General features: G+C 34.7%; 1 protein-coding gene across 1 annotated transcript; it reads right to left on the reverse strand.

Annotated features, from left to right (window-relative positions):
• Positions 1 to 5,494: 5,494 nt before the first annotated feature.
• On the reverse strand, positions 5,495 to 14,485 carry LOC113237169 (serine/threonine-protein kinase fused). The gene is made up of 11 exons (XM_026473481.1): positions 14,320 to 14,485; positions 13,893 to 14,152; positions 12,832 to 13,000; positions 12,433 to 12,588; positions 12,079 to 12,266; positions 11,134 to 11,987; positions 10,943 to 11,049; positions 10,716 to 10,871; positions 10,216 to 10,310; positions 7,137 to 7,270; positions 5,495 to 6,326 (listed from the first exon to the last, which is right to left on the reverse strand). The coding sequence occupies exons 1-11, from the start codon at positions 14,428 to 14,430 to the stop codon at positions 5,974 to 5,976; spliced, it is 2,583 nt and encodes an 860-aa protein (XP_026329266.1). The 5' UTR covers positions 14,431 to 14,485; the 3' UTR covers positions 5,495 to 5,973.
• Positions 14,486 to 15,446: the final 961 nt, after the last annotated feature.

A 15,446-nucleotide genomic window follows, 5' to 3' on the forward strand; every position in this document is an offset into this window, starting at 1 on the left:
ACAATCTAAGAAGTAATTTTAAATGGTTCATGGTGGAGAAACATCCTGACATTCAATAAAAACTTAATTCTTTTTAAAATACTTAATCACTCCAGTACCTAGGTATACTAGACTAAAATACTTTTTCTTCTTTTTGAGGTGCCATCTCCTACCGGAGGTCAGCAATCAATCAAAGGGCTATCTGTATTTTAGACATAGCTACACGGAACAAGGATCTTATGCTCAGATTGAACCATGTCCGGAGATTCTTAAGCCACGAAGTACGCCTTCTTACAGGTGGTCGCTTTCCCTGTATCTTCTCTTGCATTATTAGTCGTAGTTGGTCGTATTTATCATTATGCATTATATGACCAAAGTACTGTAGTTTGCGTTTTTTGACAGTACTCAAGACCTCTAATTTCTTATTCACCATCTGCAATACTCTTTCATTGGACACTATCCGGCCACGATATTTTTAAATACTTCAATAAACTAAATGAAACTAGGTATGTGTGTGCCTCAATGCCTTCTTTTTCTTCTTATCTTATCAATGGCATACACTCTCGTAGTGAAAGGATTTGCCAATCGGCATAGGATACTCGCCGATTGTTGCCCAGGATGCGTCAGGTTTACAAGAAAGGAATGGTGTACGTCGTGTGGGGAGGTTCCGTTCGTGCACTAAGTATATGCCTAAATATTTTCTATTTACAATAATTGTAACTTTTTCGTTGAAAAACAAAACCGATCTCAAAAGTTTGCTTATCGGCTTTTTCCGATTTCCGTAAGATCGCCTCATCGCCTCATGTGATTCTGACTTCTTAGTGACAATGGGACTGTTGCGGACTCCTTTGTACATTTTATGCTTTTTTCTGGTTGTCATGGTGACGGTGATTTGTTACATGTATTGTGTCAAGTGAAAAGTCGAATTTTATTTGCGGAAAATATTTTTTTAATTTGTGATAGCCGAAATCCCATCCCCATCTCGAGAGTACACCATTTCAAACAAAAAAATAATTTTCAAAATCGGTCCACAATTCATGAAGAAATCGGTATGTCAGTGTACATGCTTTAAAATTTGAGAATTTTCCTCGATTTCCATGGATCCCCTCATCAGATTCTGGCTTGGTGACAATGGGACCACAATGAGAGTGCACCGTTTCAAACAAAAAAAGAATTTTCAAATACGGTCTACAATTGACGGAGAAATCTAAAAACATAACGCCGAACAAAAAGCCGAACCTATAACCTCCTCCTTTTTAAAATCGGTTAAAAATATACATACTACAATTGGACAACCAAAAGTAACTAAATCAATTTCAAAATGTGTTCGAATATATCAAAAATTAAAAAAATAAATCCTAGCTATAAAAACGCATACTGGTATAAGTGCATATTTGGATGCACAAAGCTTGCGCCCGGGCAAGGCCGGCCGCTCACTCTGCACGTTATGTAATGGAGCAATACTCTCGGAACACATGTCAATAAAACTTATTATCTAATGGCCTAGCTAAATTATAAAACATAAGAGGTAGTTAAAAGATGCTCTAACTTGTTTATCTACGTTTGTTTGTTCCAGGTACGAATGATACTTAACGTGAGTAGTGGGTAATTAACATATGATAATTTAAACGATAATGAAAGATAACTTCATTCAAGAGGTTCTATGACCTAGAGACACGTGTAATCAATGCAACACGTGTGAAATGAAGAATTGTCTACTGTATTGTCAAAATAAGTGAAAATTAAATCTAGTTGTAACATTCAATTACTTTCATTAGACAATTAACATACGTCAATATATCTCTATATTTGGTATGAACATCCAATTTTCATAAGTTGTAGGACAAATAAGTCAAAACGAGCTGCGTTTCAGCTGTTGACACGACAACTCCATGCCAGCTCCACTAGCAGTTGACACATTTGTATAGTGTTGCCTACTGTCATGTGTATAACCAGAAATAGAGACGAAGTGTCATTTAATTTGATCTACTATAAAAACTATTCTGTCATATCATTACGGTGACAACTGCGCTCCGATTGGCCAGCCCGAATTTAAAACATTTGACGAGTGTCTTCATTGTTTCACTTCAAATTGACCAGTTTAATAGCTTTGCTATTATGGACGAAAATTGAAAAATTATATAGTACATATTTAATTACAGAATATTTTTGGAATATACGGAGACGTACATACACATACACAGGTCAGTTGTTGGCGCTGTACTATTTCAGTTTTCTAATTTGTGATTTCAGCGCAAACGAGAGTTGATATTTAAAAGTGATATAAATACCACTTGACTGAGGAGTTGCCAGGGGTGGATGGCCCTTATTTCGTCTCTATTTCTGGTTATATACTCGATGCTTACTGCATTCAAATGGCCAACGAACTGCATCTCAACACTCTACGATCAACAGTAACCACAATACGAAAAGGCGTGCCTTATTCTAGCGTGACCATGATCGAGTTTTTGAAATTTATCTAATCAGGTAAAAAGTCTCCGTTTGGTCGGTCTAGTCGCAAATAATTAGATTTAGTCGGTCTATCGTTCAAAAGCTTATTCCAGAGGCATTATTTCTCTAAACTCGAGAATCACAGCAACTATCTTAGATCTGATTAGGTACACAGAAAAAGTCGTGCTGTAGTCGGTTTTAGTCGTAAGAAACTAGATTTTGTCTTTACACCGTTTCAAAGTTATAAGTTGGAATAATCTTATTCCGGCGGCACCTTTTTATTCCGGGAACCACAGCCCCTAGCTTGGATCCGATTGCACGCAGATAAAGTCGTCAAAAGGCGTACAATAACAACGATAATAATGGAATTATGGAATTTTAATACTCAATAAAAATAATGTGCCCTATAACCACACCAATTGTCTGGTCTCAAACTACGGAATTTCCTGTATTAAAGTACCAGAGCAACGGAATTCACTTAGGGGCAGTTCCCACCCAGACCTAGAACCAATTTATTGACGTTCATTTCCCAAATTGGGCTTACTGAAAATCAAACCCGAGATCTCCTCACCCAGTGCCAACAATGCAAACCGTTGGGCCACTGACGTCATCAGCTTACAAGTAAAACTTCATTATTTGATCTACTTAGTAGATGATCACGACCACGGAAGAAAACGACCGAGAGATTATACGAATACCTTTTCTTTCTTCTTTTTTTTTTGAGGCCCCGGACTAGGGAAAGTCTGTGTGCCATGGACGTATACATAGATAACCACAAATTATACCCAAACTAATGAGGAAAATAAATGTAAGCCATACATAAATATTTATTTCTCCCAGCCCAGAAATCGAACCCGGGACCTCTGCGTGGCAGACCAGCATGGTAAATGTTCGGCCACGGAGGCAGTAAATGGCTTGCTGTTGTCAATAAAGGATAAATGTTAAATAAAAGTCAAGGATATATAAAAAAAAATACTGTAAACTTTATGGCACCAATTTCAAATATAAGTAGATTGTAAAAATTGAAAATTTACACACTAAATAAAAGTGCTAGTACTAATAATCATTATAATTGGAAAAATGTTAAGAAAGACAACTACTTAATCTTAAAATTATTTTTCATATGTAACACGTACTTCGATAAATTACACTACGTCTAAAACCTGAAAAGCTGCGATTTATAACTTCGTCTTTTTTAAATTTCAGTCTTTTGAGTCAAAGAAATAATCACAGTGTTGAATTTGTACTTATAAGAATAGCTTCTTATGAGAATTTCCTTAATTCCATAAAACTACCACGACTAGTGTTGTAACTTGAAAATAAAACCAATGTATTTTTTCACATTTTTGAAAAAAAAACACAGCGCCATGTTTTTTTCTAAATTAGGCTTTTTTTCAGAAAAAGCAAAATGGAATAACTGAAATAAAATAAGACACTAACTTTTGTTTTAAGAATATATATATGTATAACATGTTTTTTTAAAATCAATTACCATGATAATTATAACAAAAATTTAATCTTCATTTATGGTGTTACTAATGTTACTACTGTTCCAGGTGTTACTCACACTTGTAATGTCACCAAAATTTTCTATGTCTTCGTTTCCTTCATTCAAATCGTACCGAATAATTTTATATAAGCGGCTTGCTAATAATTCTATGTAAATGTAGCTATACAAGGGATTTTACTTTCTACATTTTACATTTTCTAAAAAAAAACCTAATTTAGAAAAAAATCATGGCGCTGTGTTCTCAAAAAAGTGAAAAAACATTGGTTTTTTTTTCAAGTTACAACACTAGTTGTGATATTAGTGACCTAATTATTTTTTTATAAAAATTGCATCAGGCTCAATTGGCTGTTCCGAATTGCTATCTCAAATATCACTGAGAGTTCCCTCTAAGTCTTTGTGATACAATGCCGTTTTGGTGCTGCCTCCGTCCCGTACTAATTACAAGTTAATCAAATTTATATGGCGTGCTAGCAATAATTTTAACATTCCAGGTAATACTTGTGATCTGGATTTTTTTAATACGAGTATGATTTCGGTTAAGGAGAGCACTGAGTGGGCACTTCTTTGGTTCATATTCATATCGATACCTCGAATGAACATTACGCCAACTTAATTTTTGGACCTGCAGTTTGATTTTGATTGCCTCTCCCGATCGGAAGCTGCGTCTTTTCCGAGTCGAGGCGCATAATTGCGATTCACAACTAGCCGGTCGGAAACTTTGACATTTCTAATAGTTGATTTCACTCACAAATTAGAAAGATATAGTAGGGATCAGGTTGCATCTTCTCGTTTAATCTGATTTCGAGATTACCCGATCGGATAGATTACGATTTGAATCGAAATCAGGGCGCTGTTCTGTTTTTATTTTGTTTTTTGGTTTCTTTATTCTTTTTTCACAATATTCGTTCCGTGGAGTTCTTAGGTTTTCGCGATTATTGCACAAAACAAACCTTTGAAAAACCAAATATACGCGATTTTAATCCGGTTAAATAATTTCATTTTCTATGAATATTCGCTTTTTTGTTTTCATCTTTCATATTCTTTATTGGCTCATGATGAGGCTTACAATTGCGGTTGTCTTTTTACGTAATAGGTTACCTAAATATATGTGAGGATCTTTAATTGGCTTTCAGTTGATATTATTATTTTAGTTTTAAGCTGCGGATCTTCTTATTAGATAAATAAATAAACACTGTAGAGTTTACTACGTAATAGTAGCACGAATTTTAATGCCTGTTTACGTATCGTTGTTATGCAACAACTGACCAAACACGGTAGTTAATTCATAAATTGTTATTGCTTTAACCAACTCACGTGAAACTGCCAAAAATGAATCAAACATTAGTTTTTCGATATCTCAACTATCACTAGTCGATAAAGTCAATGCGGGATACGTTTTTAGCAAAACGATCATTAGTATACATAGTAGCTTGTATCGTGATGTCACAAGCCGCTTTGCCGTTTCCATATTTCTCAATCACAGAATCTATTTCAACTATGTATTATTAGTTTTATTAACGAATTTCAATTCCGTTTTCACATTTGTCCATCAATGAATTTCCAATTTATCAAGCTAATATTTTTTTTTGTCAAATACCCTATGTGCAATAATATGCCACTATTACAGTACTGTTAGTAGCAAATTACAATAGCAAAGAATGAAAAACAAGTATTTTTCGAAAATACTCACTCTGAATTAGAATATCTAAAAATACTTTATTATTATTGATACCATCAAAGACCCAACAAACAAAGAGAAAATCCTTCGATGCGACTGTACAGGTAGCCAAGTAGAGGCAACAAAATCTGGTTCGTGTACAGCGGCTCGAAGGTATTTTTCTTTGTGTTTATTCAATCTTTGTATCATTAATAATAACAACATTGTGGAGAATTTTCACAAAAAATAGATGAATATCATGGTAGTAAAAACATCATGATATCTAATCAAAATAAATATTTAAAAATACTTTAGTCGAAAATGCTAATACAAAATTATGTCTATATGTTCTTCTATATGTCCTTCTATGTCTCACTTATGAGACATAGAACGGCATATTGCTCAATTCCTTGGTAGCCAACCTAGCCGCCCTGTTCAAAGTAACATTGCAATGAGAGTGTAGAGCTTCCAAACAGTCACTCTCGTTTTTCCTCCATTTAGAATCCATTGCTACTGAAAAAGCAGTACAAGAAAAAGTACATAAAAGGCTAATGAGTATACAAAGTCTCATTCTAAGCGCATCACTAGGTTGTTCTAGCAAACACATAAAGTTGAACGAGTCGTCGTCAAAGAGTATCTTTTCAACCACGTCAGCGTGTTCGGGGAGATCCTGCAGGACCGTGATCAACAGTCCAACAATGTTTAATGTTATCCGAGGTGTTTTCGTATCTGTAACAAGGAAAATTTGTAATAGATCTTGATACATGAGCAAAGTGAACGAAATAACATTCAACAAAAATGTTGGAAAATTATGACAAAATATAATTATCACATAAAGACAATAAATAATAATACAAAACATAAATATACAGAAGATAACACGTATCATAAAAATGATTTGAACGATACTAAGTAAATACAAATACACGACAAGACTTAAAGTCAAGGGTCAATGAACTTAACTGCATAATAATTAGTATTTTGTACATGTGTGACTGTCATTTCTCATTAAAAGGGAAATGTTACAATAGCTCCGAAAAGTAAACTAAAAATGAGCTCTCCGCTCATTTATTCATTAAATATGACTACTGTTGTTTTTCAATAGCTCATTTTAACGGGGCATAGTAAGCCTCATTTCGTCATAATTTAATCTATTATTTCCCTTCATTTAATAAATAACAATATAATAAACAAAAAAAAAATAACGGTCCCGTCAGTCATTTACCAGTGATAATTCCGTTTGAGATGAGCAGAATTATAAATGCATGCCGTACTTTCTCAAACTCGTATCTTATAAAGAGTGATTATTCAGGATGTGGTAAAACTTTCTATTTATTTTATATTTCTTATCAAGGATGTTAATTTGGATGCATTACTTTAAGAATAGGTAAAAGCTGGTGTGTAAATATGAAGGAAATGTGATGTGAAATCAGCCTGCAAAATTTGTATATACAATCCATTTTTTGCATTTCAGTAACTTTGTGCTTTAAGATACGAGTTTGAAAAAGTAAGATTTTATGACGTCATTTGTGTACGTACAGTTGGCGAGCAGGCGTGTGAAGACGGTATAAGCGTGGTTGGCCAGCAGCGCGGTAGCGAATTGGCGTACGCCACGGCATGATCGCACGCACAGCCACGCGCACACTTCAACCATGCGACTCACGCCCACCACTCTGAGACAAGTTAACATACTTTTACACTATAGCAACAATTTAAAAAAAAATCAATATCTGTTACTAATATTTTTTAAGACTATTCAATAATCTCAGTACAGAGTACTAAAAAACCAACCTCAAAACTCATTCATCCCCTAGTTTGCCACCCTCAGAAGTGAAATATTTTCATGAAATTTAAATGGGACCACTTCCGAGGTACCCTCTTTCCAACAAAAAAAGAAGCATCAAAATCGGTTCATAAATGACGAGTTATCACGTAACATAAATAAAAAACATACAGTCGAATTGAGAACCTATTCCTTTTTTGAAGTCGGTTAAAAATATTAGTAACTTTTTTTATAATATCAAGTGACGGGACGAACAAGTCGTGCGCCTGATGGTAAACGACACGCCTCACTGTGTTTCGAAATGACTTCAGATAGGACATTTTGAGTGAAGTTTAGCAAGGAACACGTGTTAATATTCTAAACGCAGGGCGAAAACTCCCGTGTGCCAATTTTGTATAGTTTTGGAGAAAACTTAGTTCAAAGTTCCTCGATTTTTATACTTAAGAAATTACAAAAATGGTTATAACTCAAAAAATATAAAATGCCAATAAATATTTATAAACACGATTTTAACAGGAATTTCAAACACTATTCCAGTAACTTTGCCGCTTTTCCAAAATATAACCGTAAGTTACGAAAATCAAGAATTTCCTTAAAACGATTATATTTTTTTGATGTGTTATTTCGCGTGTCGCATCCAGCAATTATAAAAATAAATAGTTAACCATGCATACTATTCTCACAAAAATAACAGATGTTAGTGCCTATATATTTGGTTTATATTTGGTTAATATTTGGAGAATATGTATATTTGGTTTAGTAGTAAGGTGTTACGTTTATTAAGATGAATATCATTGAAATTGGACATTTGCTAGTTCTACTCGACACTGGCCGAAATATCCCAAAAATTTTACATTACCGAAAATATATGCATTATAAACACGAATACATAATACCGTATAATTTACTGCAAACCGTTCATGGGATTAATTCCTTGTTAAGATTTTCAAGCAGAAAATGTAGAGAACTCAATTACATTATGTTACTACTAACTAATACCATACTAGTACTGCAGTGACACCAGTTAAAGTCAATTAAGAAATTATCTGTAAAATTCACGACGCTGTTTTGATACGCCACAAGTGATATGGTTTTTGATATTATTTTTGCCAGAACTGAACTGTAAAGACCAAAATAATAACATAGTTAATTCAAACAAATAATAATAATTATATAGCAAACTATCTCTAAAAATTTTGCTTCCAACAAAATTTCAGGCGTTCTGAATTTAAAAATCTTTAGACACGCATATCTCCAATGTCTCAAGGCATTAGCATCTGCTTTTTTGGGAGAATAGTAAGCAAGGTTAACTATTTATTTTTATAATTTCTGGATACGACTGAAGCGAAATAACAAAGAAAAAAAAAACCGTTTTTAGGAAATTCTCAATTTTCGTAACTTACGGTTATATTTTGGAAAAGCGGCAAGGTTACAAGGTACTTGAATAGTGCTTGATATTCCTGTTAAAATCGTGTTTTTAAGTATTTAGTGGCATTTTTATTTTTTGAGTTATAACCATTTTTGTAATTTCTAAGTATAATAAAAATCGAAGAACTTTGAACTAAGTTTTCTCGAAAACTATACAAAATTGGCACACGGGAATTTTCGTCCTGCGTTTAGAATATTAACAAGTATTCCTTGCTATGTTTCACTCGAAACGTCCGATCTGAAGGCATTTCGAAACACAGTGCGCCTATCCATAACTGTTGCAGTGCCACTCAGAGCTTTAAATCGCAAAGATCTGAGGGGCACTGCCACTGTACCCGTCACCTTGAGACGTAAGTTGACAAGTCCCATGTGTCTGTAATTTCACCGGCACCCTTACCCTTCCAAACCGGAACGCAGTAATGGTATTAAGGCTTGGCGGCGGAAATAAGTAAGGTGGATGTACTTCCATAGACGAACTCTTTCACAAGGAGGTCTACTGCTGCTAAACTAAAAACTATGGGTCGGGCTTTCATGGCGCCCACGATATTTAGTTTATATTTATTATATTTTAATTTTAATTGTACCTTATAAATCGTACATTAAAATTATAATGTGAGGTCCGTGCGGCGCCATTATCCTCGCTATTCAAAGTTTTTATTTCTTTTTTTATAATATCATGTGACGGGACGAACAAGTAGTGCGCGTGATTGTAAGCTACATGCCTGTCCATAACAGTTGCAGTGCCACTCAGAGCTTCAAATCGCAAAAATCTAAGGGGCACTGCCACTGCGCCCGTCACCCTGAGACATAAATTGACAAGTTCCATGTGCCTGTAATTTCCCCAAAATAAGTACGAATATAGTGAGTTTTACCTAAGTAATAATAATGTGCCAAACAACCACACCAATTGCCTGGTCTCAAACTGGGGAATGCCCTGTACTATGAGTACCAAGGCAACGGACAATAACGAGCAATGGAGGAAACCAGTACAAATACAGAAAGTTCATTTCCCAAATTGGTTCTACCGGGAATCGAAGCCGGGACCTCCGCATCCAGCGCCTACAATACAAACCGTTGGACCACCGAAGTCGTCACGTATAATTCAAGTGAATTCCTGTTCTAACATTTTTCACACTTTTTTTAACGCATCGAGTCTATAACCAAAAATAGAGACGAAATTGACGACACCCGTCAATTGTTTCGAATTCGAGGTGGCCAATGGGAGCGCAGTTGTCACCAATGATTTGGCAGAATAGTTTTCAAACAAATTAAATGACATTTCGTCTGTATTTCTGGTTATATACTCGATGGTTGAAAGTAACATTTACTTGGAAAGCCTTTCACGGTGAACTTCTTTCTGGCTAATGAAAATAATGAGCAAAACTAAAAACATATTAGGGAACTAACCGATCTTCAGCACCATCCTCTGAGTCGCTGCTGTTTTTCATCAATGTGTTAATGGCAGCTACGAAGTTATACACTACTTTAGCTTCCAGGTACACCTGAAATTAGTTTCATATTACAAGTAATAACTTGAATGACATTCATTTGCATCGCTATCGACAAATTGCTTTACTCTTTTGCGACCATGTTTCTTTAATGTATCGCCAATCATACATATATATTATATAGACAATCTACACAATTTCGTTGTGTAAATTCGTAACTCAAAACTGATGGAATTGAGAAAATACGATTTGAAAAAAAAAATCTATTATTATTGCGAATAATGGGATTTTTTAATTTATACATAACATAATTAGTTATCCAATAAACGATGATATAAATTTATTGGTTCCATTCATTGACTTACAAATAAAGTTCCAATGGGTGATTTTCTCAATTCCATCATTCTTGAGTTACATAGTATTTGGTTTCATGTGAGATAAGTATAAAACAATACTAACATCCTGAATATTAAGCAATGTGTGTCGCGGAAGAGAATGCGCAAGCGCAGGCAGCGCCAGCAACGCGGCTACGGCGCCACACACACGGCCTCCGCCGCCCCCAACCGCAGCGCCCGCACGTGCCGCGCTGCCCACTACGCTCACCACCATGCTCACCTAAGAAATATTTCCGTTTAAGATAGTTTATACGAGAATCTCCTTGAACACGTAACAAAATTTTTACATACCATATTGAGTTGAGTCAAAGATTCAACATCACCATTCATAACTTCACTAATGTTAGAGTTGAGGAATGCCTCCCATTCTTCGAGTTCTATTGTAGATGGTTCTTTTACTGTAAAAAACAATGATTACCATTAATACACTGCAATTAACAGACAGTTATACAATTGTTGAGTATTATGCCATTGCTTATGACCTTCATGTTTCTCCTCAGTCTTCACAAGTCGGTCATTATTAGCGATTTCTTTATCGTCTGATGTCTCTTCGATCACCTCGCATTTCTCTATGTCTTCATCTTTTTCTTCCTTAGAACATTTACCTTTATCATCATCAACAATGCTAGAAACCTCGATAGCAGGCTCACTAATGCGTCGCTGATTCTCAGGTTTATTCTTGTCCCAACTCCTGCTAAAGTGAAACGACCTTTTAATGCTCCTCGTCAGTCTATTGCCACCACTCCCAAAACGGAGTTTATCTCTCGAAAACTGTAATATCTTTTGTTTATAGGACGGCGGTACGCTCTTGCTAAGGCCGGAGCTTACTTCACTACTACATTTAGTAGAACTTTTAGGATTTTCCAAACTATGCGAAGCTGTGTCAACAGATCTAGTCTTCTGTTTAACTTCAACAACCTCATGCATATCGATTGATTTTGTTTCTTCAAGAGTTTTTTCAGATTTTTCTGCAGATTTATCAATGTGTTTCTCTTCAATAATCTTGTCCATTTTATCGACGTTTGTATCAATTTGTTTCTTGCTTACAGCCATAAGTTGGGCCATGTTGTTTTCTAAATTGCACACAACTAAGTTAGAATTGTTCATGACGTTGTACTCGTGGCGCAGAAGTTTTGCGTTGGCGGCAGTGATGGGCTGTGACTGGTCCTCATCATCTGTCTTGAGGCTGTCTCTAACGCTAAACGCACTAGTAGCTCGCACACTGTCGTCGTCAGACAATGGAACACACTCCATAGCTTGCATTACTCCGCGAACATTTCGTAAATCGTGTTCCCGTGTTTCTGATTTAATAGACTCGCCTTCAAGTTTCATGATTCTGAAAAATAATATATATGTTTTATTACATGATAACTTGCCAGAGATTCCTGTCAGCAATAAAAAATATCCAATAATACTACGTTTACTACCTAGCACTGTTGCTAATCTTGTCCTTCTGAAGCTGCTTGGCTTCCTGCTGACTAAAAGTCAAGGGTTTGGTGAATGGTGACTCGCTCTGCACATCCTCTGGTAGGATTAATACATGACCATGGACAAAGGGATGCTCAAGTATTTCAGGCCATGTCATTCTTTTCAATGGGTCTTTGTGTAATAAGCCCTAGAAAAAGAAACAGATTGATAGATGACTTTGAGTAAAAGCATTTGTTTAACACATTGTGGTGGTGGTATATTAGACACTTATAAATACTGCCTGTGTCTAGCCTATTTGACTACATGAGACTCTTGACTAACAATGGACAATTAACAAATAAATAGACACATACCTGTAAAAAGGAGCGAGCTTCCATACTGATGAAACTAGGCCACTGGACAGGCTTGTGTCGGATCATGCGAACCAGTTGCAAGATGGACATAGTACAGAATGGCGGTTGTCCAGCCATCAACTCATAAACTATGCATCCAAGAGACCAGAGATCTGCCTGTAATTTAGAATTTCAAGGTTAAAAATAAAATAGTACATACAAAAATGAATAAAACACATAAAACAATGAATAAAATTAATCAAAAATATCTGTGATGGGGAGACCTCTGAGGAGAGTAGCCAACAAAATATAACAAAAAACGTCAGTAGAGACAAGAAATCAATAGTATGTTTCACAGTTTGAAAAAATGTAATGACTTTTTTTTTAAAACCTTTTCAGTTTCTACAAATCGTAAGGTACCTGATGATCATACGGTTTTTCGTCAATCAGTTCTGGAGCCATATACAACGGAGTTCCTTTGATGGAAGTCAGAATGTGCGTAGCATTGGTCATTATTCTTGCTAAACCAAAGTCACATAGTTTGGCACAACCAGTACTATCTAGTAACACGTTTTGAGGCTTCAGGTCTCTGGAATATTATGACAAAAAAGACAAGTTAGATTGCGTTGTACTTATGTAATAACGTCGAACACTTGATTATCATAATTCCTTTGTTTAATTGAGGTTTATTTGTTTATTTATTAAGTACTACCACATAATATATATTACAGCATTTAAACATCAACATAGATCAGTATAACAACTAATAAATATAATGATAATGATAACAACATCATTGAAGTTGAAAGGTTGTAGGTATATAAGTTAACAATATCAAAATAAGGACAGTTTAACGGTGCCCAGTCAAACATTTTCTATACAAATATATTGGATATATACTATATTGGAGATAAATATTGTCTAAACAAGTAAAGTTGAATAATCAGTATATGAAACTAAACATAACATGTTTTTTAACATAATACTACACTGTTGTGTGTGCACCAATTGTTCATTGGCAAATCCCATCCCATACCACTAGGATAAGCATTATATATATATAGCATCACGCTATCGACGTTGGAAGAAGGTTGTAATAATGTAGCCCACATACAAAATGAAAAATATAGTTTTAATTCAACAACAAATTCTTCTGACACATGTTTTTTGTGCCTTGATAATTGAATTTACTATAACTGGTGGCATCCTTGAAGAACAGACTTCCTATCCAAGATTTTGTGTGCAAGTAATAATGTAGGTGTATAAGCAAATATTTTTCTTTTTGTGCTTTTTAGTTTATATTGTTATTAATCCCATTTGACAGACAATCTAGAAACTTTATTATACTATATTTATTACTTTTCTGAACCAAATAATTCATAAATTTTCAAAATTATCCAAATGATTTTTGAAACAGACCCAATAATACTCATTTCATCATCACTAGAAAACCTGTGCCTAAAAGTTAATATAAATGTTACCTATGCAGCACTCTGTGCGAATGAAGATAATACAAAGCTGAGACCAAGTCCCAGGTGATTTTCTTGACCTGCTCCTCATTTAGACAACCTTCCTTTGCTAGTATACTATGTAGTTCCTTCTCAGCATATTCTGTGACCACCACCAATTCAGTTTCTGTATCAAAACTATCTATCATTCGGATGATGTTTGGATGATTCAACTGCCTCTGTATGTCGCATTCTTGCCGCAAGTTCCTCAAGTCTTTGGAGGAACGGCCTTTCTGTAAGTGTGCATATTAATAACTGTTATTTAAAGAAAACAGCTTGACTAAGGTTGCCTTTCACGGTTTGGCGATAGTGACTACTTTGGGGCGGGCAGTGCTTTAATAATATATGGTTATAATAAACAGTGCTATGTGTATGTAAACGATTGTAAAGCAAAACTTACCTTTCTAATGACTTTTAGTGCGACAACTTCATTAGTTTTCTTGTGCTTAGCTTTGAACACTCGTCCAAATGATCCTTCGCCAATAAACGATAACACGATGTAGCTATCCATTTTGTTTAAAGCTTATCAGAAAAACTAGCATTGTAAAATTAATTAAATATTTAGTTAAGACGTTAAAATTCCCCAAAGTCATTAATTTTATAGAGCGAAGATTGTACGAATGAAACCAAAACATACCTTGGTCTAAATGCGCTTTTTTGACTAGTTAAAAGAAGCAAAAGCTGTGATGTGAAAGTATGTACGTGAATTTTAGTCTTCGAGGATGAAAAAATCTATAGTTTACACAGAAATCTAAATATTGCCTATTTATTTAGATTTCTGTGATATTTTAGTTTAGTTTATACTTGTTTTAGTCATGCTGCACATTACGTTTAGCGCAGAAATATAAAATAAAAAACATTTGTTTGAATAGAAAAAAAAGGTAGTTTTTTCACAAATTAATTTTTAATTTTATGTATTATTCTAGGATGGAAAAAATTGGTTTCCATAGTATATGGTATTATTACGTTTTTTAAGTTTCATAATCCTTTGTTGCTTCTTCACGCTGAAGGCTCTATAGCCAATGCTCAAAAAATAAATAATAATAATAACATAACATTTGTTTGACAGTTTCTTTTTGTACATACGTGCTTAGGCTTGGCTAAGTGCTATATTAGAGCGTAGCGTAGTTCAATAGTCTGAGAATAGAGCGTTAGAAGTTGAAATTTTTTTGATAGAATCATTGACTTACAGAATCTTCTATTTGTAAGTCAATGGAATATTCTTATCTTCGTGATGGTAATTGAAAGAATGCCAAACAATTAAAAATTTAAAAGCATTTCCAGGGTGTACAGCCCTCTTATTAGATGCCTATTTAGATATGCGTAGGTATGTACTTACATACATAACCAAATCATTCTATGCTCAGCATTTTTAACGTGTCCGATATTTATTCTATCACGCACTTACGTTTAATGTATATTTTAACGACTTTATTAGTGAACAATCCACACCATCATCCATCCGTTATGCGAAAAGAGTATTTACGTTATGCGCTATTTACGGAGAAATGAATCTGTGTGTACAAT

The sequence above is a fragment of the Hyposmocoma kahamanoa genome, unplaced genomic scaffold (assembly GCF_003589595.1).
Source record: "Hyposmocoma kahamanoa isolate Upper Pololo Valley unplaced genomic scaffold, ASM358959v1 93, whole genome shotgun sequence".
NCBI classification, from domain to species: domain Eukaryota; kingdom Metazoa; phylum Arthropoda; class Insecta; order Lepidoptera; family Cosmopterigidae; genus Hyposmocoma; species Hyposmocoma kahamanoa.